The sequence below is a fragment of the Sardina pilchardus genome, chromosome 10, assembly GCF_963854185.1.
Source record: "Sardina pilchardus chromosome 10, fSarPil1.1, whole genome shotgun sequence".
Classification (NCBI taxonomy): Eukaryota; Metazoa; Chordata; class Actinopteri; order Clupeiformes; family Clupeidae; genus Sardina; species Sardina pilchardus.
This window is the reverse complement of record NC_085003.1, coordinates 1763344-1788642: the sequence shown is the minus strand read 5'-3', so window position 1 is coordinate 1788642 and position 25299 is coordinate 1763344. Positions and strand designations below refer to the sequence as shown.

At 39.5% G+C, this 25299-nt stretch overlaps 1 protein-coding gene across 3 annotated transcripts in view; it reads left to right on the top strand.

Moving 5' to 3' along the window:
- Positions 1 to 25299, top strand: part of snx1a (sorting nexin 1a) — a 45869-nt gene that overhangs the window by 6606 nt on the left and 13964 nt on the right. The window contains exons 2-11 of one of the 3 annotated variants that reach the window (XM_062546916.1): positions 6206 to 7949; positions 11731 to 11867; positions 11990 to 12047; positions 12809 to 12852; positions 16157 to 16298; positions 16394 to 16472; positions 21309 to 21384; positions 24485 to 24598; positions 24762 to 24855; positions 24991 to 25196. In XM_062546916.1, coding sequence (XP_062402900.1) covers positions 6206 to 7949; positions 11731 to 11867; positions 11990 to 12047; positions 12809 to 12852; positions 16157 to 16298; positions 16394 to 16472; positions 21309 to 21384; positions 24485 to 24598; positions 24762 to 24855; positions 24991 to 25196 — 2694 coding nt within the window. Of the gene's footprint in view, positions 1 to 6205; positions 7950 to 11730; positions 11868 to 11968; positions 12048 to 12808; positions 12853 to 16156; positions 16299 to 16393; positions 16473 to 21308; positions 21385 to 24484; positions 24599 to 24761; positions 24856 to 24990; positions 25197 to 25299 lie in introns of all 3 variants that reach the window. The other 2 variants (XM_062546915.1, XM_062546914.1) reach the window with 2 other exon arrangements.

Here is a 25299-nt window from a genome sequence, read left to right as displayed (position 1 = left end):
GCAGAGGATGGGTGGATCCGGCGACTCAAAAATAAGTAAATAAATAAATAAATAAATAAATAAATAATTAAAATAAAGGTAGGCGGGACGACGACGCACAAGGATTCTGTGTGCACTAGCCTACAATTAAACCAGTTACCGAGTGCGGAGACAGAGAGTGCAGATTCACATGTTTAAGGCTTTATTTCGCCAACACTGCAAGACAGTAAGCTAGCCAAGGTTATTTTCACCACAACGGACAACGCTCAGAGTAAAAGGATGAACTCCAAACAAGCACACAATACTCACTCAAAGTTGGCCCGTTAACTCTCCAAACACACGTTAACGCAACACAATATATTGAGAGTATCAGCAGAGAACAATTAAGACTTCATTTCACTTACACATATATCTTATTTGTCCAAAACAGCCCATACAGTATCCATAGATAGACACCTGCCTATATTTCCCTACTCCTCAGATCCCGTGCAGATGTCCTTTGGCAATCCATGATTTCACGTAGGGAATGGGATTGAACCGGGTAGCTTAAGCAGTGGGCCGTCAAGGCCAATAAAGAGTTGTGAGGAGATGGCAGAGGAGGGGGAAAAAGCTCAATTTGCTGCGCAAAGTTAATCTGCGAAAAACCCCGCTCATGCACTTGAGATGGGGACAGTGTTGACCGCGGCCAAAAGGTCCGAACGAACCAGGCGCGCGGGAACCTCTTTTTGACCTCTTGATCTTAACGATGTTGAGGACTTGTTGCGTTTCTGACTCTGCTGCGCCGTTGCCGCCAGAACCAGTTTTAAACGCACGTCTAGGCTATATTTAGGTTACTTTATCAGCTTCGTACTTAAATGGCTCATTCCGAGGAGAATGAAGGCTAGTTCGCTGGCTTCTATAATGTCCTCAGGACTCGGCTCGCGCGAAAAAAAAAACGGAGCCAGAGTGATGCTGAAATCGCGTAGGCCTACCGGTCTGTGTCCCAAGTAGTTCATTCTAACTCCACGAAAATTACCACCGCTGGTTAGTCTGCTTTGCTTTGTGGAGTAATCCATAAGGATTGGTGAATATGTATAGCCTGACTCTCGCCAGACCCTTGTAGTTCCGCCATGCTCCACCAGAGGCGTTTCGCTGAGCTCCACACAAGGGTCTGGACGCGAGGGCAATCCAAACCCCTGCCAGTGATCTCAAAAAATGAGCAACCAATCAGGAGCGCCGAAGCGAGTGTTTGATTCAAATAACAATGGCGGCACGCAGCGAGGAGTCTTGTGCTGACATTGATTCTGCTATTTCAACCGTTTTGTCGAATCTATCGAGTATTCATTCTTTAAAAGATTAACAGAGAATAGTTTTGAAGACATTTATTGGTGGCAAGGATGTTTTTACTCTTCTTCCGACCGGGTTTGGCAAGAGCTTGAAGAAGCCTAGCACGTCATTCAAGATAACAGGCAAGTGGTTTATCAAATCACATGCGAGGATGTTTTACAAGGACCCGCCTTCAGAAATACATCTCCTATCGAGAAGTCCCAGATCCTTGTGTGAAGCAGACAGCGAACTACAGGATCTGGCGAAAGTCAGGTTAGAATATGTAGGCTTCAGACCTACTTTCTCGGGGGGCAGAGACATTTTTCAAAGTGGTGTAGGCGCTGAAATACAGTAGCCAAAGCATAAATATTTTAATCGTAGTTCCATGGGCTATTCGAATTGCGCTCTGATCAGCGGAGGACGGGAGCAGTGAATCTAAATATTGGTTGTTTATCGAAGAACAGTAGCCTACCATGCCTTACCATTATCTTTGATATTTCAGTGCATGGTTTTGAATATTTTAACAGTTGCCAAAAAATATAAGGGATTCAGTCAGTCGAGTTAATTTGATATTCGCGGCATACACTTGAAACGCACGATCAAAACGTGTTGTTTATGCGTAGACAGACCCTGGGCTACACTTGACATGCAGTTGTGTTCTGTTCTCAGAGCATATGCTTTCTCTGTCTATGATCTGCAGCTTTTTTCACGAACTGCTGGCCTCCTGGACAGAAAATTCGGCTACTGAGCAGCGAAGTTGCCGATGCGATGCGTGCTTCTCAAGTCTGATAATTTGCAGCACGATTAAATGGTATTATGGAACCATGGACTGAAAGAAAAATAAACCAGCTAACGGTTTCCCCAATCAGGAAATACATCTTAATTTAAATTTAAATTCTTAATTTAAATACTTATTTTAAATAGGCCTACTTCTTAATTTAATCCCACTGTCAACTCAAATTGGTGAGGGTTCTGTTACATCTGCGATCAAGTGATTTGAAACATAGAAAATATTATAACGATTAGTCTAGTCTAGTCTTTGACTTTTGAGTGGTTTTCCAAGCATCTATGCCGTGCCGACTGAGGCATTTCATTCAGATGGCTAGCCTACCACAAAGCGAGCCATCAAGTGTTGGAAGCTAACTGTACCATCCCCCCTCTGTGAGCTGACCTCTGTGCCTTAGAAGACGAATTCAAAAAATCCCCCACCCCCCCAGAGCAGTTTCACACATCATTAGCAATCTTATGTTGAGTGTGCATCTGCAACAGTGAGCCTACTCCTTCTCGGCTTTCAGAAACAGCAGCGTCATTTTTGCCGGGGACCGGGTAGGCTACATGTCTCCACCACTTTTTTTTATGACGAACGATTTTGTCCCCACCAATTTTTAAATGTTTATCAATTTATCAAAAAAAAATTGGTGCCCACTGCCCAGGGCTACAGATAAACCTATTGTGATCGACAATGCCAACGCATAATGGACCGAAATAGCCGTGTTGTCTACCTGCAACAATATAGGCCTTTTCCAAAAACAATTTCAGTTACTTTAACTGGAAGTGAAAGCCAGGGGTATTTAAGTATCTTTGCCTCGGTCTTGTCTTGGTCTTGCCGTCTCTGGTCGACATAGTGGTCGGGAGATTTGCAACAAATAACAAACAACAAATTTCTGGCGTAGCCTACCGAGGTGTTTGCAGAAAGAAAAACAAATCAGGTTCGCGGATAGAACTCGGTCAGATTAGCGTGATAAGGCATTGAACATTTTTTATTTTTTTAAAATAAAATACATGTAAAATATTTCCCTCACATCCGTCTTCCTATGTGCAGAAATGTGTTAAACTACTGACAACAAAATACGTGCGTTTAAGCTAGAGATGCACCGATCGATCGGCTGGTGACCGGAATCGGCCGATTTTCACGTGATCGGCCATGACCGGCGACCGGCCGGTCAGTCTGAGACATGCCGATTTTATGCCGGTCAAATGCACTCGCACGGACTTGTAACAACATCACTTAGCTGAGTTAGCAAAGTTTGATGAAGCTAGCAAAGGCCAACAGTCAGGGCTGGATAAAGCTAATACTGAGTTTTTCTATGCAGCGAACGCTGTGCTTTGCCATATTGCGTGGAATTTACTAAGCTGTCACTTCAGGTTACAGCGCTCATCTCCGCCTGTCTTTGCCGCTAATTGCGTGCAGCTGAACCACACGCGCTGTCAACAAGCAGCGACATAGTCTAGGAGTAGCCTAGTTATACTGCACTTAAGGCGAGACACGGCAGGAATAAACATTTTGCTCCGGTTTGCCACCTTAGAATGTATTCTTTCGCACTACTACAACAACAAAGTCCGATTTTCACATTTAGAGGCTTAATTTCATTACCTTTTGTCTACCGCGACCGTGATACAAAACATATCATGTGTGATGTCGTTGGAAAGCTGTGTTTCTCCCGCATGACGTTATGGCATCCAAATAAGGACACTTCCTTTGTATCCGCAAGCAATCGCGAAAGTTCAGAGAAGAGTGTAGACTGAGAATTGCATGCTGAGAATTGCATGTCATTGTTTCAAGGCTGTTTTCTCAAAATTTGTTTGTTTGCAATTTTCCAACATCTCAAGCCTAGGTAGCACCTATGTAGGCCTACCAAATTATCCAGTAACACTTATCAGTAGCATATTCTGAAGATATTTACAGTGGGATATTGATGTGAGAAGAAAAACATAGGTGTTCCCACAGTGCATTTCTATTAGGCCTAGTCGCCTAGTGTGTGATATTAATGTCCCACACTGGAAATACTGCAGCTGAAGAGGACTTGAAGAAGAATCTGTCTATTCCAATTTTACCAGCCATTGATAAGTTGATTACATTTCTATATTAACATGTAGTATTAAAGAAAAGATAGAAAATAACTATTTGTGTGTGCTGACAAGTGGTTAGAAGAAATGAAATCGGAATCGGCTAAAATCGGTATCGGCTGGTCAAATTCCATGAAAAATTGGATGGAACGGAATCGGCCAAAAAATTGCAATAGGTGCATCTCTAGTTTAAGCTATTGTGTCAGCGCAACGATGCAATAGGCCTCCATCCACCTTTGATGCAATCATTTTTCTGCATAAGAACATAGCCCAAACTTTCATAGGTAGATTATACCAATAGATCTCATGTTGCAGTTAAGTAGCCTGTAGGTAGCCTACTGTTTTCGATGAAAAAGGCAAGAGCTGATTTTCATGTCAATGACCCTCATTTGCGCTATGTTGATGTTAAGCTATCGCTGGCGACATGCGTTGATTAGAATTTCATTTAGATAGGACCTTTTGTGTTTTGTTCTGTTAGTTTGGCCATTTGTGGTTGAGCTATGTTCATTTAATTTCAAGTGGCTATATGATTGGGCTTCTTGTGTGTGCCTGTGTTGGCGCTTGTTGCCCCGTTTGAGCTTCTGCGCTCACCTTTTGACATTTCTGAATGCCTTCCTACAGTTGCTTAGGCTAATTAAATCAGGCTTGCCACACAAACAAACGTATTGTCATAGCCTAAGTATGAGAAACCATCAAGAGAATGACATTTTAACTGTATTGGGTTCGGACAGAAAAATCCGCACACACAGATATCCGAATCCGACCCTCTGACTGATCGCATGGCTGATTTTAAAAATCGCTCATCCACTCGTCATCGCTCATGAGCATCCAAGCTATTGTACACGGCATCTCACCAGAATTCTTGAAATTGTCCATTACCCATGCAAACATTTAGCCTAGCCTATTTACAAACTCTCTGTGTTTATTTTCAATTTCTCTCGTTTCTCTGCGTTTCTCTCAATAGCCTACTAGGGCGACAAAGGGAAGGAAATATGATTTGACATTTAAGCTGACAGTTGTCAAATTTGCCGAACAAAATATAGGAGAAGACAAAACAAAGACAAAACATGTGTGGCTTTCAACTTGTATTGATTGAAAATAGGCCTAGGCCTGTTATGATTTTCAAACCTGTCAATATTCAATAGGCCTACACTGCAATGCAGTGATATATGAGATGCATCCCCTATAATCATTATAGGTCAAAAAAGACAAGTAGAACGGCAAACAACCGGATTCATCCTTTTGAAATAAATTAAGCCACCGTTAATGCCACGGGGCAAACGTGTTTCTTAGCGTCTTGAAACTTTCTTCTGTGAACTGAAAGTCCGATCAAACTTCATTCAAAGGCAGTCCATAATTCAAATGAAATAGTTTTGTAACGAAAAAGTCCCAACTTTTATAATAGGCCCAAATAATAGAATATTCAAATAGGCAAGATGTTTGTAGTGCTTCGGAAAATGGGACCTTTTATATTTAATTGTTTCCCGCCTGATCAAAACCGTTCATTTCATTTGAAATAAAATGTATGAATTGACCCAAAAACGAGAACACAGTTGTGCTTAGGACATAGGCTTATGCTTTTAGTGGTTAGGCCTACCTCATGAAACCATTGACAGCAAAACAAACCTAAACGAAACAGCCAGATGCCTCTTCATAAAATAGGCTAACAGAAGACACCTTCATAAACAATAACAAGTTTTGTCGTGAGACTAGGCTATTAAAAGCAGAAAAGATGTTCAGCTTGCTTCGGGATTGAATTCAATTTGGGACTGTTTGGCTAGTGGTAAATGCCGACATTCCTAACCCTGCTCACAAGTGCCACCTGGTGGTTGTTTGGGACATTGCAGCTTCACTTGGGAAAAATAAATAAAATACACGTGATTCACGTGTGATTCTCATGAGGATCTCACGTGAAAGCGGCCAATGTCAACCAACTCCCACTGTACCACCAGTAGTACCTGTACCACAGTTTGAGAACCACTGCTCTATATATTTCTTGTGATGTACCTTTAAGATATCTTTTACGTATCATGGGTTGGGAGAATGATTACTTTTCTTTGCTATTTCTATGCAGGAGGATGTGATTGGGGCAGAGGCAGAGGCCAACAATGCTCCAGATGACATATTTTCTGAATTACCAACTGACAGTTTCATTAATCCTATAACTGATTCCATAATCAAGTCAGACATGGATGCAATTGACAAGCAAGATGAACAACTTGTTGACATCGAACCAAAGGAAGAACCAAACAAGGCACCTGATAGCATTTTGTGGACAGCACAGAGTACGACTGTGAGCAAACCAGAAGACGATGTCAGATCTCCCCTTGTTGTCCAGAGTGAATCTGTCATGCATAGGTTATCTGCTAATGACCTCATCAATGAATTTTCTTCTGATTCACCTGGTAAAATATTAGATGAATGTGAACTTGAGACAGACAGTAGTCCAACTAATGACCTGTCTCAAGAGACAGAGACCAAACCAACTGGTGAACCTGTCAGTGAAAGCCAAGACATACCAGCAGTAGATGTCCTCCTTGATCAAGCGAGTGCTAATTCTGACTGCCCTGGTAAGATATTGGATGAATGTGAACTTGAGACAGACAATGGTCCAACTAATGACCTGTTTCAAGAGACAGAGGCCAAACCAACTGGTGAACCTGTCAGTGAAAGCCAAGACATACCAGCAGTAGATGTCCTCCTTGAGGAAGGGAATTCTGAGTCTGACTGCCCTGGTAAGATATTGGATGAATGTGAACTCGAGACAGACAATGGTCCAACTAATGACCTGTCTCAAGAGACAGAGGCCAAACCAACTGGTGAACCTGTCAGTGAAAGCCAAGACATACCAGCAGTAGATGTCCTCCTTGAGGAAGGGAATTCTGAGTCTGACTGCCCTGGTAAGATATTGGATGAATGTGAACTCGAGACAGACAATGGTCCAACTAATGACCTGTCTCAAGAGACAGAGGCCAAACCAACTGGTGAACCTGTCAGTGAAAGCCAAGACATACCAGCAGTAGATGTCCTCCTTGATCAAGCGAGTGCTAATTCTGACTGCCCTGGTAAAATATTAGATGAATGTGAACTTAAGATAGACAGTAGTCCAACTAATGACCTGTCTCAAGAGACAGAGACCAAACCAACTGGTGAACCTGTCAGTGAAAGCCAAGACATACCAGCAGTAGATGTCCTCCTTGATCAAGCGAGTGCTAATTCTGACTGCCCTGGTAAAATATTGGATGAATGTGAACTTGAGACAGACAATGGTCCAACTAATGACCTGTTTCAAGAGACAGAGGCCAAACCAACTGGTGAACCTGTCAGTGAAAGCCAAGACATACCAGTGGTAGATGTCCTCCTTGAGGAAGGGAATTCTGAGTCTGACTGCCCTGGTAAGATATTGGATGAATGTGAACCAATGGTAGATGTCCTCCTTGATCAAGGGAGTGCTGTTGGTGAAAACTCAGCTGTGTGTCTCAATGAACCACTGACAGATATCAGAGAAACACCTCCTTGTGACAACTTTTTAGAGTTGTTAAGTGAACCTGCCAGTAAACAACAGAGAGACCTCTTCAGTGACCCTGATGATCTTTTTAGTGAGTTGCTCAATGGTAAAAATGAGCCGAAGAGCTCTGACTCAACGGATATCTGCCGAGAAGCTAAAAACACCCTGATCACTGGACCCCTGGGTGATGATGTGGACAATCCTCCATCTGAAATTTTATCTGAGGATTGTGTGATGAAAGTTACAAGCCCAAACTCGGACTCTTCTTCTGACAGTCGTACCAGAGATGAGGAGCAAGATATATTTGCAGGTAATATTCTATGTAATACATTGCATGTTTTTACACTGAAAATTGATGAGTTTTTAATGTTGAAAATGAATAAAGCAAGCACACGGCAGTTTCCTTTTACTTTTTTAATCGCCTCACAGACGTTTCGGGCTTTACCCTTCTTCAGTGAAATATGGCGATCGCCATATTTCACTGAAGAAGGGTAAAGCCCGAAACGTCTGTGAGGCGATTAAAAAAGTAAAAGGAAACTGCCGTGTGCCTGCTTTATTTATTTTCAATGTTTATGATTTAGTATCAAGTAAGTTTAAGCACCCAATTCGAAGCACTAAGGTGTTGAGCGCGCTTCTTTATTTATTCTGAGTTTTTAATGTACAATCTAAACTCTGGATCAGTGGTAATGCCTGCATCTTGTACCATACATGGGCTTCACAGTCTTCACTGTCCTGTTTAATTCAAGCTCAAATACATATTTATATAACAAAAACCTTAATCATCAACAATTCAGTGTTTCCAGCGGTGCTTTATAGCTTTGGTGACCACCTAGGCGACACATGCCTCTTTTCTTAACTTCGTTTGGTAAAAAAATATAAAAAAAAAAAAAAATAATAATAATAATTTTAGAATGTAACAGCTTTTTCATTGTAGAGCTATGTGCACCTTTCACAACCTCTCCTTGCCCTGCTCTTTCTCTGTCCAACAATGGACCTGCTCCTTCTCAGGGCTCCTTCTCAGGGCTCTACAGTCAGTGATGATACTTTTGTAGCGACGCTACTATAACCACATTTTTCAGTAGCTTGACGGTAACGTCGCTATTTACAAAACCAAGTAACTTTTCTGTAGCTAAGCTATTTTATTGATCAAGTAGCGCAGTAGCATCCTCGAAAGCTATTTTCTCCTGGACATTTCTGATGTTCATACATAACAGCGTCTCCTGCAGCCATCCACACCACAAATTAGGAAGACACAGCCAGGATGTGTATGTGTCCATGACAACACGCCGGGTACAAGCGCATGCGGTAGGGTTGCCACTAGGGGTGTAAAAAATAACCGATACATATCGATATTCGTTTTTAACCTGTAAAAGACGACTACATCGATGCATCAAGCCTCGTTTCGAATTTTTCATGACATGAATCGGTTATTGTTTCGATTTAAAAGAAACAAATCGGTTCACATTCGCAAACGTTTCTGACTTGACCGTCTCTTATGAAATACTCGATTTCCTGGCCTGGTGCGTGGCTGTGTGCATCCCAATTTTGATTTGAGAACAATGACAGCCTCTCATTGGTCAAAGATGGCATAGCCTATCACGTTCTTCTATCCATTCCAACGAAACGTGCCCTGGACGTGCCTGAAGGAATGAAATGCTAGTCTTCCTCAGAAAAGATTTCTGACAACTCCGAACCTATATTCAACGCGCCGGCGAAACTTAAATCCAAAGTTTGGAAGTCGTTTGGCTTTTTCAAAAGAGAAGGTCTCTTTATATGGCTCTGGTTCTATCTCTCCCGTTGTCAAGCGGGCATATCCCAGGATTCTGATTAACTTTAACTTTGAAAGATCGCTACTTTTATAGCCTACATTGCATCCAACTAGCTACAATCCACCTCCGTCATATTCTACAATGTTACTATGGTTCTGCACGTCTGTATTTCAGCTTGGATGCAACGTGACAGTTCATTTAAACTTCGCAACGAGTTTGGCGAATTAATATTCAAGTGTGATACGGGAACTACTTCAAAGGTAGCAGGTTATACGAAGTTAATGGCCACCCCATCAGCCAATCAGAGAAGAGAATTCCATTGTTGAGGGAGATAAGCAGAGAATCATTTATTCTTTTACATGAGAAAAGGCCAAGGGCAAAGCACTGCTTTATTTTCTTTTGTAACGACACCTCTTTGGTCTTTAATTTTTTTATGCAACATATACAGAGATATGTGTTTCTTCTGTTTATTTCTTTATGGTGTCCTCAGTGTGTGCCATTACTAAAATATTATATGAAAAACCTCACCTTTTCACAATAAAATGTTTTGTCATGTTCATACATCAAGTTGTTTGTCCTATTGATAACCATTAACTTGATCATGTAAAATGTGCACAATTGTAAAGTGAATGTGCACAATGAAAAATAACTTTCAGAATGCTTTCGACTATTGAACCGCATCGAATTGCATCGAATCGCATCGAATTGAATCGTACCGAATCGTTTGCTATTAACATGTATCTTTTTTTGAATCGTATCGTGACAATGTATCTAGATGCGAATCGTATCGTCTTTCACATGAGAGATTCACACCCCTAGTTGCCACACGTTTTCCTGGGATTGTTCTCTTTTTTTAAATGTCTTTCCCAAATGTCCTGTTTTTTTGTTGCAAACTAAGGCACTCTTATCTTTTTTAAGTAGGCCTATTACCTGATGTTCACTTCTAATACAATCTACGTTCTGCTTATGCAATCCTAGGCTACTATTTTTCCTGACAGTATCTTGATCCAGCTGCGCGTATTTGATTGGTTAATGCAGCCATGCGAAACGAAAGTTTACCTTAACCATCACGACCGGCCATGTATGAATTGTAATGATATGCATATACCGACTATTATCACGTAGGCCTACACTACTCTCTTCCTTGAAAATACATTTATTTTATTACAATTTCAAAAGGCATTCTTGCATAACTAGAGCTAAAATGTGCTCTGATTTGCATCTGTTTTTTGTGTACTGGGCTAATTGTTCAATAAATCAATCTAATCATATTTTAGCCCTTATCTGACTGAAAGTTGTGTTGATCACTACAATTGCGTCGACTTGCAGTTTTAATTGAAAGTAGCTGCCATGTATCAAGCTACTTTTGACAAGATTTTGTAACTTAGCTTGCTACATTTTTATGGGTGGTAGCTTCTGTGTAGTGAAGCTGAATTTATTGTAGAGTAGCTGGTAGCTTAGCTCACTACACAAATCAAGTAGCTTGCCCATCACTGTCTACAGTTAACTCATTTCAATTGGTTTCATGTTATCTTGCCTCAAGTTTCTAATTTGCGCAGAAAAAACTGTTTAGCAGCTTGTCTAGGGGGAAGCTGGTGAAGGCAGCACCTCCTCAGAGATAAACCCTGCCTCCTCCTGAGAAATGAGCTGTGACAGGCGAAAAATACAAAATGCACACCCATTCTTCTCTTTTAGATTGCTCAAAGTTCTAATAACTAGTGATGCTCCGATTGATCATGCTAATGGTCGGCTGGTAGGCTAGTCAAAGCTCTATGACCGAACATGGCTCTTTGGTCTATAGCAGGGTAAGCTTTTGAGGGCACTTAAGGCTCAGACTTTAATTGGCCCTGTTAGAGCACATATTGATTTGTGTATTTTGGCTAATAAACTCTGAATTGATTTGATTGATTTATGATTTTTGTCTTATTCTTTCATTTTCACTTCTTTTTCCTTTTCATCTTGCTACGGGCACCAGTAAGTGCAGTGTCAAGTTTGACGTTGTTTGAGAATGCAAGAAATGCTAAATATATTGTTAAATATATTGGCATGAGAAGCATACATTGGCTTTTGCTGCTTTAGTCGCGGCCCCTCTCACACAGCACAGCACAGGACCAGAGACAGAGAGGATAGAAGTGAAGTTTTGATATGAATCATGCATGTTTTTTTCTGCACCTGTTAAATGGGGGTGTAGATAATGTTTGGTTGTATTGGTATTGTGCTAGTTGTGTGAGCATTAGTTATTTCATGCAATATGATTTGTATGTTGTTTGTTGTTTCATTCTTATGGAATTTTGACCTTCATCTACTCTTTTCCCCCTGAAGAGGCCACTGTTGAATTATCACTGGACAGTCCGGCAATTGAAAGAAAGAGAACTGAGCCGTCCAGGCTCTTACCAGCTGCTTCTTCCACCTCTACTTCCTCAAGCATGTCCGAACAACGGCAAAAAATACTGGAAGAGGTAGCCCAGTTAAAGTGTACACATTAGACATTAGTTAACTATTCATTTAAGCGCTGCATTGTTTGGTGGGATTTATTTGAACTGTAATTCATTTTAGTCAGTGTGTGCATTCTCTTCAGCAGGTTGAAGAAGAAGACAAGTTTGAGCTTAATATCTCTGTGACTAACCCCGAGAAAGTTGGTAAGTGGGATTTAACTGGATAACACTACAACAGAATAAAACACATGCTGGAAAAGCCATGGATATTAATTGTACACCAATCAGCCATAACATTATGGCACTGACCGGTGAAGTGAAAAACACTGATTATTTTGTTATCAGTAACTGAGATATTCAGCAGTAAGTGAACATGTTGTCCTCAAAGTTGATGTGTTAGAAGTAGTAAAAATGGGTAAGTGTAAGGATTTGAGTGACTGACAAGGACCAAATATTCGGTTTCTTCCTATATGTATCTCCAATTCTAGGGAGTTTTTCCTTGCCCCTGTTACTCATGGGCTCTCTTTGAATGTCTAACACTCTGTAAAGCGCCATGAGACATGTGTAATGTATTGGCGCTCTATAAGCGACAGTAAATTGAAATTGAAATTGAAATATCATGGCAATTACAATAAGGATCCGATTCAGATGTGATCCGCTGGCCACACTGAGTGAGGAGAAGGGCCATATGCAGCCTGCAGGCCTCTGGTTGCCCATCCTTGATCTAAACCTACACAATGCTATGTGTAGTAAAGCTTCTTACGAATGAAACTTTAAAGGCAATTACATTATTGGCAGTAATTATGTCATTTACTGCTACAAAACAGATTTTGAATTGCATAAAAAAAACTGAAATTATATTTTGGTGGTGTATAAGATTTAACAAATGTATTTTTACATTCAGCATGGCTTTGTTTGTATGTTTGTTTGTTTGTATGTTTATTTATTTATTATTTTATTTATAGGCGATGGAATCAACGCCTATTTGGCCTACAGAGTATCCACACAGGTATTACAGAACTTTAATCATTTACATATTTGTACATACATTATTGTTGAAAGAAAAGGAAAAACGACTTCTCTTGGCCATCGACAGAGTTCCCATTATTCTGAGTTTGACCAGAAAAATCTGTTGAACTCCAACAAATTGAAATATCATGTCTCTCCTCGGTCAATTTCATTCATTTAGATGAAGTGCACAGTTAAGTAATAACCATGTTACGTTTATCTATGTTAAATCATTTTGTTGTCCTGACTCTTGAATAATTAATCCTGAATAATTAACAACCTACAGTAGCCTACTGTAAGTCCATTGACTGAATCTTGACTGGATTTTCCTTTGTGCTATTCACCCATATGAATGCATCCACCCTCACAGTATGTAGAGATGTAGAGAACGTTCTACCATTGCTTTTTCTCCCGAGAACTGTGCTTGTGGTGGCATTCATTCATTCCACTTTTGTAGTTCTGTCTGAGGAATCTGGGTGTTTTCACAGTGTTTCACAACTACAATGTCCATGTGGCAGTGCAGCAAACAGACTTTCGCCAAAACCTGTATGAACTCCGAACTCCCAAGCTTTGCTGCCTATGTTTTTTTTTTTGTACAGTCTATGGTCTAGTGTTGCACCAGAGAGAATTCAGTTGGGTTTCTGTTCGACTCCGGCAATTAAATCCATTAAGAATGACTGTATTGTTTTGAAATGATATACGTATTTCATGTCAGTGTGCGCAAAGCATGCTTCTAGTGTTTCCCGTAGCCTGTGTCTTTTCTCCACACACACACACACACACACACACACAAAGACAGTCAGCTTTCAACTGGCAGCTGTTGTGATAATAGCCTACAATGAGACATGACTACAAGTGTGATGCTGTGGTCACAGAGCAACAAATAATAGTAGACAAATGTTAAGTTGATTTGCTGACTTCAAATTTGTGTTGCTACCTTACCTAGGCTATGGAATTTAGTTAATTTAGGCCTACTGTTGGGTTTAATGATATTTCAGAAATAAGCTATGCAAACTTTTACATCTGAAGAGAGCTCCTTCTAGCAAACTATCCCGTTAGCTCACATGTCATGACTGTCATTCATGTGGTCCTCACCAAAATCATAAATGAACATTGGGAATTTTAACTTAAAGGAACACTTCACCGATTTTTCATATTACATTATGCTATTCCCTCAATTAAGACGAGTTGATACATACCTCTCACGTTTCAATGCGTGCCCTCACTGGCTCTGGCGCGCGGCGCAACTTTGATAGCATTAAGCTAGCCCAATGCATTCACTAGGATCCAAACAGAGATGAAGTTAGAAGTGACCAAACACCTCCATGTTTTCCCTATTAAAATACAGATACACGAGTAGTCACACGACCAAGTATGGTGAGACAAAATAAAACGTGGTGCATTTGGCGCATTGAAACGTGAGAGGTACTGTATGCATCAACTCGTCTTAGTTAAGGGAATAACGTAGTTTAATATGAAAAAACGGTGAAGTGTTCCTTTAACTGTGCTCTTACGAAGGTCCTACGAAACTCTTAAGCAGATTCACAGATGATGCGTTTTAATACAGAACGATTCAGTGCGATTCGATACGATTCGATTCGATATGATGCAATACGATGTAACAGTTTTTGCTACTTTAAATGCCATGAGAAAAGTTGCAATTGCATGCCATTGGGTATATTTTTTCCAAAAGTCTTGATTGACTGGATTGAAAGACTGAACAAACATTTTGATAATATGAACGTGGCCAACACACTGCAACACACGTTAACGTCAGCGTTATCTGCGTTTCACTAAACTCGACAACTAGGTTGTTGCCACTGTAGCAGTGAAGCTACTTACCTTCATTGGAGAAGGCTAAACGCTCTGGTGTGTTAGCAAATCAGGGTCGGTGTTAGAATTTTGAAAGTAGCATAATGTAACGTAGTATCGTTAGCTTTCCGATTCGTCATTTTAAAATCGATTTATCAATCGGTTCATAGTACATTTAAACCGATCCAGGAGTTTGCCTTCCGATGCACTCGCATTGTTAATGTTCAGAATGATTTCAAAGACGTATCGGTTAATCTTTACACCCCTAATTTCTACCATATATTATACATTACATGATCAAGACAATTTGATTACCGTATATTACACATGCATTGTGAACACAAGTGAAAGCACTGCTGCAGGAATTGAACAGTATACAGTAGTTAGTCATTGTATTTAGTAATTAGTATAAAAAGTGAAAAAGTGTTATTACCCAACATCGCTTGGAGCACCATTTAATATTTTGTAACAGCTAAAATTGTTGGTACTGTACCTTTCCATGGAAAAGAGAAAAAAAAAACTCATTTTTTTCTTGGAAATAATATACAACTATATTGTACCTGAGAGATCACGTAAAATTAAGAAATGAAGCACTCAAATGTTACGATATTAGTAAAGTTATCCAGGCAGCTTATTCCCAACTGTGAAATATGGCCAAAGTGCACCCTTTTTAACTCAACAATATGCAGTTTATTACTAGTAGGTTAGACTACTGCAATGCACTCCCAGAAAAGCATATAAAGAAATTGGTACTCATACAGAACTTTATTGCTAGTTTTTTTAGATCAAGAAGAGAGATTGCATCACCCCTGTGTTCGCTGAACTGCACTGGCTCCCTGTTTCCTATACAATCGATTTTAAGGTTCTGTGAATTACTTGCAAAGTTCTAAATGGCATAGCACCCTCATATAGAATTTTTTAATATATCCTCAACCACAAAGTAACCTTAGATATTCCAATGCTAATCTTTAAGTTGTGCCCAAAGTGCTCCACAAACAAAGTGGAGAAGCTGCTTTCAGTGCCTTAAGCGCAAAGCTATGGAACACTCTTTTACATCAAACAGGCAAATTCTGTCAACATCTTGAAAAAAAGACTGGAAAACATACTGTATATGAGAGCCTTTAATTAACTCACTTTTATATTTTAGCCTATTCTTCATGTTATTTTACATTGTACTGCTGCTATGTACAGTGTCTTTCAATTTTTACAGCATTATTTGTATTTTATGTGGTGTTGTATCTATCTCCTTACCATCTTGTGATTTCTCATAATCTTTCTCAATTCTCATGCAATTATTACATTCTCCCTATTATTGTGTTAAATGCTCCAAATGTAATGGTACATTAGCCCTTTGTGCATCAAACCATACATTGAGATACTTCCACAGACATTTCCATATCCTTCTAGATATCCCATTTCAGCCATGAAAATGATAGAAGAATGAAACCTCTGCTTGTTGTCTCAAATAATTAACCATGAGGCCTTTTCCTCAGACTACACTACCAATGTTTAAGAGCAAGACCTTTGTAGTAAGAAGGCGTTTCAGTGATTTCCTTGGGCTGTATGAGAAACTCTCAGAGAAACTCTCACAGAACGGTTACATCGTCCCTCCACCACCAGAAAAAAGCATTTTGGGTAAAAAAAAAAAAAAATCTCTTATTAAAGAATCTGTATCTATTGTTTGTTCCATTACTTATGTGTTTAATTTAAATGTGTCTGTTTTACAACAGGGATGACAAAACTGAAAGTAGGGAAAGAGGACCCCTCATCTGCAGAGTTTGTTGAGAAGAGGAGAGCTGCTCTGGAGAGGTATTGTCTTGAGCACGTCATATACAAAATACACACATAAAACATAAAACATTGCAATGCCTTTAGTCAACCCGACTTTGGAATTTCAACATGACAAAAATCTATTTCGCTTTTCAAATTTTTTGGATTGCAACTGTATTGCACACACATTCACTGCTATAGTTGTAAGTGAATGTGTGTGTCAGGCTGATGAAAAAAACACATTCTGCACTCAGTTGATCTCCTTGATCCCCTAGATATCCAGCAGAGAAGTAAAATCATGTAATGAGTCTCCTAGAAATCTTGAGAGTCTGTACGCTGCAAAATTTGCTTATCTAACTAAATGTTATTAATCTTATATTAAGATCAAATGATGTAGTTGGTATTGTTTTTAAAATAAAGAGACTTACCTAGTACCTTTCTCGTAAATGATTTGACATAATTAATAACACATTTTATTTTTTGCAGTTATCTTATTTTTTGCCATCACGTGACTCATAACCTAACCTTCACTCGGGTCCAATATACATAACATGGAGGTGCTGACTGGCTCGGGTTTATTGTTTATTGTTTATACTGTAGGATCCCCATTAGCTGGGGCATATGTCCCAGCTGTTCTTCCTGGGGTCCAGGAATTCATTACATCAGATTAACAAACCTTAGATTGATAAGACTCCATACATACAAAGTATTTGAGCCCATGCTGAAGTTGACTAAAAATAGGAATATAAAATAATCTTTTGACAATTGATCTTAATGTCTTAATAAAAAAATGACTAAAAATTCAACCGCTAAGGACACCAATTTTCTTTGTGATTGAAGAATGTATCGTAAATAAATAAATGTTCTTCCTTCAATACAGGGGGCGTACTGTAAGTATTTGACCCCTATGTTAAATTCCCATATAGCTAGGGCCGAATACGTGAAAAATCATGAAAATTGGGCACCTCTGGAAAAGTTTTTGATTTTTGGCAGGGTGTTGGGTATGGGCCTAAGGTTTTTAAAAATCCATGGATACAAGTTGGGGTGGCCCCCCCAGTTACCATAAAATCCAAAATGGCCCCCACTGAAAAGAGAAAAGGTTATATCTCAGTTTCCTTTAGTCATAAATTGTTGTATAATGACACTTTTTATACTTGATTTGATACAAGGAATGATCATGTTGATATTATCTTCCCATATTCGGGTCATTTTCATGTCAAATGTATTGCCATGGTCACTTTTTGCTTGAAAAAGGTCCATTTCTCTGAAATTGAATAACATAAAAAAGATTATTCAGGCCTCTAAACCCATACATTCATCCTTAAGGAATAATATTGAACATGTTACCATCATTCTAGTATTGTAATATTGTTTAGCAAATGCCTTTACCAGAAACTGTCTATTTCTGAAATCAATACATCATAGTCCAGCAGCCAAATGCCATAATTTAGGTGACCCTGCTTTTGTCGGTTAAAGTTTTTTTTGTTGCAGAATCTAGTAGACTAGGGGTACCTCTTTAAGATTAAGCAGGGTGCCCGGTGAAATCCCTTGGGCAATTTCGTATATTAAGCCTTTCTTGTCCAATGTGTTGAATATACAGTAAGGCGGAGATACTACAGGTGAATAGGGTAAACAAATTAACAAGCAGATATCCCTATGAAACTTCACCAGTTGATTGCCTAGATCAATATGAAAAATAAATGTATTACAAGTTTTCTGTAATTTAATGTTTGGATAGGCAAATTAGGCAAAATACAATTAAATATGCGCTAATTTGCATAAACGTAAAGATAAAATATGAACATTGGATAAAGCCAGTTTAATTTTTTTCTCTTTTCATTTTGTTCACATAAGAGATTGAATGTATTTAACAGAGGGAATTGTGGATATCTCGTTCAGTTATTCAGTAAATAAGGAAATAATGCCAATAGCCTTTAAAAAGTCAATTTTCGCTATGTTTTTAGGAATAACATGTCATGCAAATCAGGCTAAGAATAATATATAAACAAGCCCTTCTGTAAAAACCTTATAATTAAGGTCAGGTATGAGACTGAAAAGTTTGGTGTATGTAGATGCTTGTGAAGTGGAGATTTTGTTCTCAGAGTGAGAGAGGAAACTCATCCATGGGTGCTAGCATCTCTCACTTGCACATCTCTTAAGGGCCGTTCACACCCAGAACGATAACTATAATGATAACTATCATGAAATATCATCAAAATCATGAAAAAATAGGAAATACCTCCTATCACTATCCTATCAAATGCAATCAACTCAAATAAAATGTACTTAAATACAGTCCAAGTGAGATAGCACCCATGGATGAGTTTCCTCTCTCACAACAAAATCTTCTTTTCACAAGCATCTACATACAGCAAACTTTTCAGTCTTATACCTAACCATGTTTAGAAGGTTTTTACAGAGGGGGTTGTTAATATATTATTCTTAGCCTGATTTATATGAAATTCTATTCCAAAAAACATGGCGATTTTTTTATATATATATATACAGTATATGTTGGTAATATTTTCTGATTTACTGAATAACTGAATGAAATATCCATAATTCCCTCTGTAAGATACTTTGATCTCATCTCTTATGTCAACAAAATGAAAAGAAAAAATTTAAACTGGCTTTAGCCAATGTTCAGATTTTATCTTTTTGAGTTTATGCAAATCAGTGCATATTTAATTACATCACGCCTAATTTGCATGTTCAAACATTAAATTACAGAAGACTTGTAATACATTTAATTTTCATATTGATCTAAGCCAGACCTATTCAACTAGCGGCCCGCGGGCCAGATGTGGCCCGCTTCAAATTTCCTGTGGCCCGCGTGTCTCGTCATGAGAATGAACTCGCTTTGACGGGTGTGCACACTCACAGATCTTCATATGATTGGCGAGTAGCGCACTGTCGGCCTGCCCCTATTGGCCAGACTAATTCTTCCAGTTATCTTCACTCAGAGAACACAGCACATCACTACACAAACTGACATTTCCAAATGTGTAACTAGTTTTAAATGTTATCATTAAATGTTGATTAAATTACGATTTCTTACCGCCAAAGATTCTAAACCTCGAGCGTGCGCAAATCAAAAATGTTACAATCATACCCGGTCTCCGTTCCTCCGAGCCCTCGGGAAAGTTAGTGAAGGAGCTGTGGTTTGTAGAGAATTGCCTCTTGACTTTATATTCCTTCTTTACAGCGATGGATTCGTTGCACAATAAACATGAAAGTCTCGTACTTGTTGCAGAGGGTAAAATTAACGATTCTCGTTGTCAATTAGACGTTTCTTTAGACAGAGCCATCTTCACTCCACTCGTGGGAATGTTATTGTTTGTGATTTGCGCAGGCTCGAAGTTTAGAATCTTTGGCGGTAAGAAATCGTGAAATAGATAAACAGAGGCAGAGCTGGCATTACTTTTTCTTTAAATTCAATGCTAAGTATATTTGAGAGATTGGCGCTGTAGGCTACTGTGTGTGTTTGAAACACTTATGAGCCTAATTATCTTGAAGTAGGCTAGTTAAATCAAAACTGCAATTTTTCCCACTGATGCATGATATGGCAGCTATCAGACATCAGGTATGAAATACTATGGTTAGCCTGGGTGTTTTCAAATACTTGTAGTTTGTGTGGCAGCCTATCACCTGTGAGAAGATTTTTTTATGGATATGGATAATAGGCTATGTTCTTAGTTTCTATGCCAGTGTATAAAATTCAATTGAATTGAACTGAATTTTACTCTGATTTTATAAAATATTGTTGGATACAATTATTTTGCGGCGTCTTATTTTATGCGGCCCCTGAAAACCCAGTGATTTTTCCATTTGGCCCTCTTGGTACTGAAGTTGAATAGCCCTGATCTAAGCAATCAAGTGGTGAAGTTTCATTGTGATATCTGCTTGTTATTTTTTTTTACCCTATTCACCTGTAGTATCGCCGCCTTGGAGAAAGGCTTAACAAAATTGCCTAAGGGATATCACCGGGCACCCTCCTGAATCTTAAGAGGTACCCCTAGTCTATTAGATTCTGCAAAAAAACAGGTGTGACCCCATGGCTGCCTGACTAAAAGCCAAATATAACTTTTCACTGTGGCATAGTTCTGAAGTGCTTACTTAAAGGGCGTATTCACACCAGGAAGGTCCGTTAGTTCACTTGCTTTGGTCCGGACCAAGTCCGGACCAATAGGCTCCAGCCTATTTCCATCCAACTAGCTTTCTGTCGATAAAATGCTGTGCGTGATGACGTCACAAACCCCTAAAACGAACTGTCGCAAAAGTCTTGGTGTATCGCCAAAAAAATCTGCCTTTGAGCCGTTTCCATACAGAATTTTGGGTATGTCGCAAATTAGCTACCTTTTACTTTCCATGTGACACCCTCTTCCACCCCCTTCCACAAACTAACAAAAATGGAGAGATTAGTCGGACAGTTTTTTAAATTTGCCAGCTAACAGTAATTTCAGTGTCTATCAAAAATAGCTGTGATACCATTTTCCTCAATTAAATTGAGGAAATACCGGCGGGTCTCCTCATCTGTCCATGCGAACCGCTCGCGATATTTGTGTTATTTCAACGTGATGATAATGCATCATGGGATACATGAATGTGCGATAAAGCCTTTTTTCCCGACAAAAAGTGTTTCCAATCTAATTTTTGCGACATTTGAAGAATCGATATGGTGTTAATGCGCGTAAGTTAAACGGAAAAATATTCTGTCGACATTTGCAAAATTCTGTCGCTAATTAGCGTTTCCATCAGCTATATCGGTAAAAAATAAAAGCGCTAAAATATTTTCTCGCAAAAACGCCTTGGATGGAAACCTGGCTTACTGTCCTAAGTGAATTAATGCCTAGTTTGTCTGTCTGTCTCTCCCAGGTTTCTCCAAAGGGTTTTGTGTCATCCATCACTGTTGCAGGACCCTGATGTAAGAGAATTTCTTGAGAAAGAGGAGGTAGGAATGGGTTTTAATTTTCTCGCTTATCTTGATTTTTAAATCTTGAAGAAAAAACTGTTCTCAGTTGCTTTCTCCTGATCTGATCTAATGCTTTTACTTATCAGATGCACTCATTGTTTTACTGCATTTAATGACTTTTAATTATGTTTTATGACTGTCAATTATGTTTTAACTCCATGTTAATTACATTTCCATATTTATTGATTTTTTTAAACAAGCTTTAGTATTTTACTCATTATTTTATTATCATCATTTTACAGTTACTCTCTCTATGGTTTCTTGACTTTTGTCTATGTAAAACACATTGCCTTGGTGTATGAAATGTGATATACTGTAAATAAACTGGCCTTGCCTGGGGATTTGCATCATTTTGAATACGTTAGACCGGCACATCCGGCAACTTGACTCGCGACGAACGTTCCCGCCCCTTTTTGGGGGAAACAAACTCCGTCTCCCATTAACTCCAATGCAAATTAGGCTCAATAAACGTAATTCGTACTGAAAACGTAGGAGTAAATGATAACAGAAAACACAACGAATCAATAGGACCACTCAATATATTACCACTTTGCCGGTCGTTGACCATGAAAAATACGTTCAAAAGCTTAATTCAATCAAAGTAAAAACATGTCCCTTCGGTCTCCCGAGTAGCCTGCTAGCAGTAGCAGTGGCCAGTGTCATACCCGGACATACTCTTATCTCATTGAATCTCCAGTTAAATAACTAAATTGTTTTCCTGTATTTTTGGCCTCTTATTTTAATTGTAATGTTGTGTAGTTGACTGACAGGCTTGGATGTAAAGTATGTTCGTTAGATAATTCCAACATATGATAATTTCTGTCATAGCCGATAGCCTAGCTGCTAGTGTTAGCCAAGTGTTAGCCTAGATTTCCGTTTTCGTTGGTCTGATTTATTTTTGGTGTAGCCTAATGTTAGGGGTTCTTAGCTTTGTGGTTGGTACACCCAACCACACAGCAACTTCTCGGCATGTCTGTCTACCGCGAACACTGATCTATAAATAATAAGTTATTCGTTATAGATCAGTGACCGTGAACAACACCCGTTCACTTTGGCTTGTTTCAGGCTTGTTCTGAGGGCTTGTTTCCCCAAAAAAGGGGCGTGGAGCAAACAACCTGCTCTGTGTGACGCGACGCCGGTCGAACGTATAACAGTTGGTTTCCTAGCAACGGGAACGCTGGCCGCTTAAGCCGCTCCGTCTGACTGTATTTATTCAGATTATTTTACATTTACTATTTTATTCCTGATTATCTTTCCTTAATTATTGTACATTCGTTTAGATTAGCTGCACAGTCATAGATAGATTTTTTACTTCAATTGTTTATTTCGTTTTTCCATACTTTTTCCATTGATGCCTGCCTCTGCGCTCTACCTGCGCTGCCGGATCAGCGCTTAATCAGCTGTTCTATTCTGCCGATTGCTATCAGCGAGAAATCTGGTGACTGGTCCACTGTTGACGCAAAAAAACAATTCTCTGCACTGCCTGCTAGTGTCTCTCTCCCTTCCCACCGTGTCCTAGCTGGTGTCGGTTGACTGTTTGGAGATTGAGGCTTTGTGCTAGCCAGGCCAGGCTTGTTTGCGTTTGAATATGATGACCTTATGATACACTGCCGCTGAACTTTTTGAGGCATGTCTTGGCTGGTACCTGCGCGACTTCACTAGCACACGACAAGTTGTGTAGCGGAGTTTGCGACTGGCTGGCCATGGGGGCCTTGCGGTACACAGCATTTGAGCTGAAACAGATCACTTCCAAAACTGCCACACTCAACGACGAGACTCTCCATCTCTTCCGGGCAGCGGGGATTTCTCGTAGAAAACGGTACATCCATCGGGGCTCTGGTCGCTCCCGCACCCAGAGGGCTCCCGAGGGTAGCGCTACAGTGGACAACCTACAACGTCCTCTTGGATCGTCTCTGCACGGTGCCTGCACTCAACGATTGCCAACACCACAGCGCAGCAGCGTCCCTCATATGGCGACGGATTCTCTGGTGCCATCCACCAGAACAGTCCTTGCGCTGACTAGTTCTACTCCGGCTGACGTCTCGGACATCGGATCACATGACACGGACTTACCATCTGACCGTATGCCTATTGCATCTGCATCTACATCTACATTAACCAACCCCTTACAGTTTCCCATCACTCCTGATGTCACTTCTAACTTTGATTTCAACCCATGTATCTTTAAGAACAGAAACGGTGTTGGGTTAATTCACTTGAACATCAGAAGTTTAATTCAGAAATTTGATTATATAAATGTCTTAGTCTTACAGACAGCCCCTGATATACTTGTTCTGAGTGAAACTTGGCTTAAAAGTAGTATCAACGACAATGATATAGCTCTGCATGGTTATAACGTGTATAGAGTGGATAGAATTGGAAGAGGAGGAGTCATTTATGTTTAGAGGAGTCATTTATGTTAAGTCTAATTTTTCTGTAACAATTTTAAATGCCATCACCATCCAAAATAATTTTGAATTTCTTGCACTTAAGATTTACTTAAGATTTACTTAAGATTAAGTAAATCTTTCAATTAAGTTATTATTTCAATAAAGGTTGAATGAATGAATGAATGAACATATTTCTCTTTATCTGTGGTTTTTAGCTAGTTACATGGCAGTAGGCTAAGTAAAATAGCAATATTTCAAAGCTAAGGTACATCTGAATCCTGGGATATGCCCACTTGAAAACGGGAGGGATGGAACTAACGTAGCCATAGTAACCATCCATTTAGAAATAGTAACAACAGTGTGTCCTGCAAGTTGAGAAACAAATTGATATTTGGTTTTATAAACAAGACAGTTTCAGCGATTACATTGTTTCAATTACAACAGCAAATGAACACAACGCAAGTAGCAACAGTGGTATAAGCGAGGTAATGGACTCCATGGTGTTCAGTTCACAGAAAGAAGTGCACTTATGAGCTGCCACGTTGGGGCAGTTTTGCCACCTGGAACATGCAATTCTTTCTGAGAACCGAATGCCGTGTCATCCATTATCCCTTATTTATGGAGGCTTTTGTCTGTGGTTGGTTGTTCTAACAGTTGCCAGTTTCATAAGCTGTTTTTTATTTCACCAGTTACCCAGGGCAGTTAACACACATGCATTCAGCGGCGCCGGCTTCTTAAAGATCATCAACAGGGCCACAGATGCGGTCACCAAAATGACCATAAAGATGAACGAATCAGATATAGTATGTAAGATTCAGCTGGGTTTTTATATTGTTTTTCTTGAAATTGACATTATTTAAAAACATGTATTTTCCATCTTGAGCTTTTTGTGGTTGCAGAAAATCACCTGTGTTATTGGACTGTTGATGGGCTATTTTATTAGTGTTTTTCCTTGTACTGCTCCAGTGGTTTGAAGAAAAACTTCAGGAAGTGGAGGGTGAGGACCAGCAGCTAAGGAAACTTCATGTCTTGGTGGAGTCGCTTGCCAATCATAGAAAGGGTAAGAACCCCAGTTCCCTGGTAGAGAGAATGCTGTTAAGAACACAGAATACAAAATCAATCAGTAAATGAGTAAATCATTTTAGTCTAGACTGTTTGAATACTGAATACAACTTGTGCTTTGTTCACATATCAGACCTGTCAGCCAATACAGCGATGTTTGCCAAAAGTATTGGGATGCTGGGCAGCTCCGAGGACAATACAGCTCTCTCACGTGCTCTCTGTCAGCTGGCGGAAGTGGAAGACAAGATTGAACAGTTGCACCAGGAGCAGGCTGGAAATGATTTCTTCATTTTTGCTGAGTTGCTGGCTGATTACATTCGTCTTCTGGGAGCAGTTAGGGTATGAATAATTGTCATTAACACTTAACACATATAGGACACCACTGAAAACTCACAAATGATTAGAAATATTATAGTTAAGCTGGGCATATACACTGTGATTA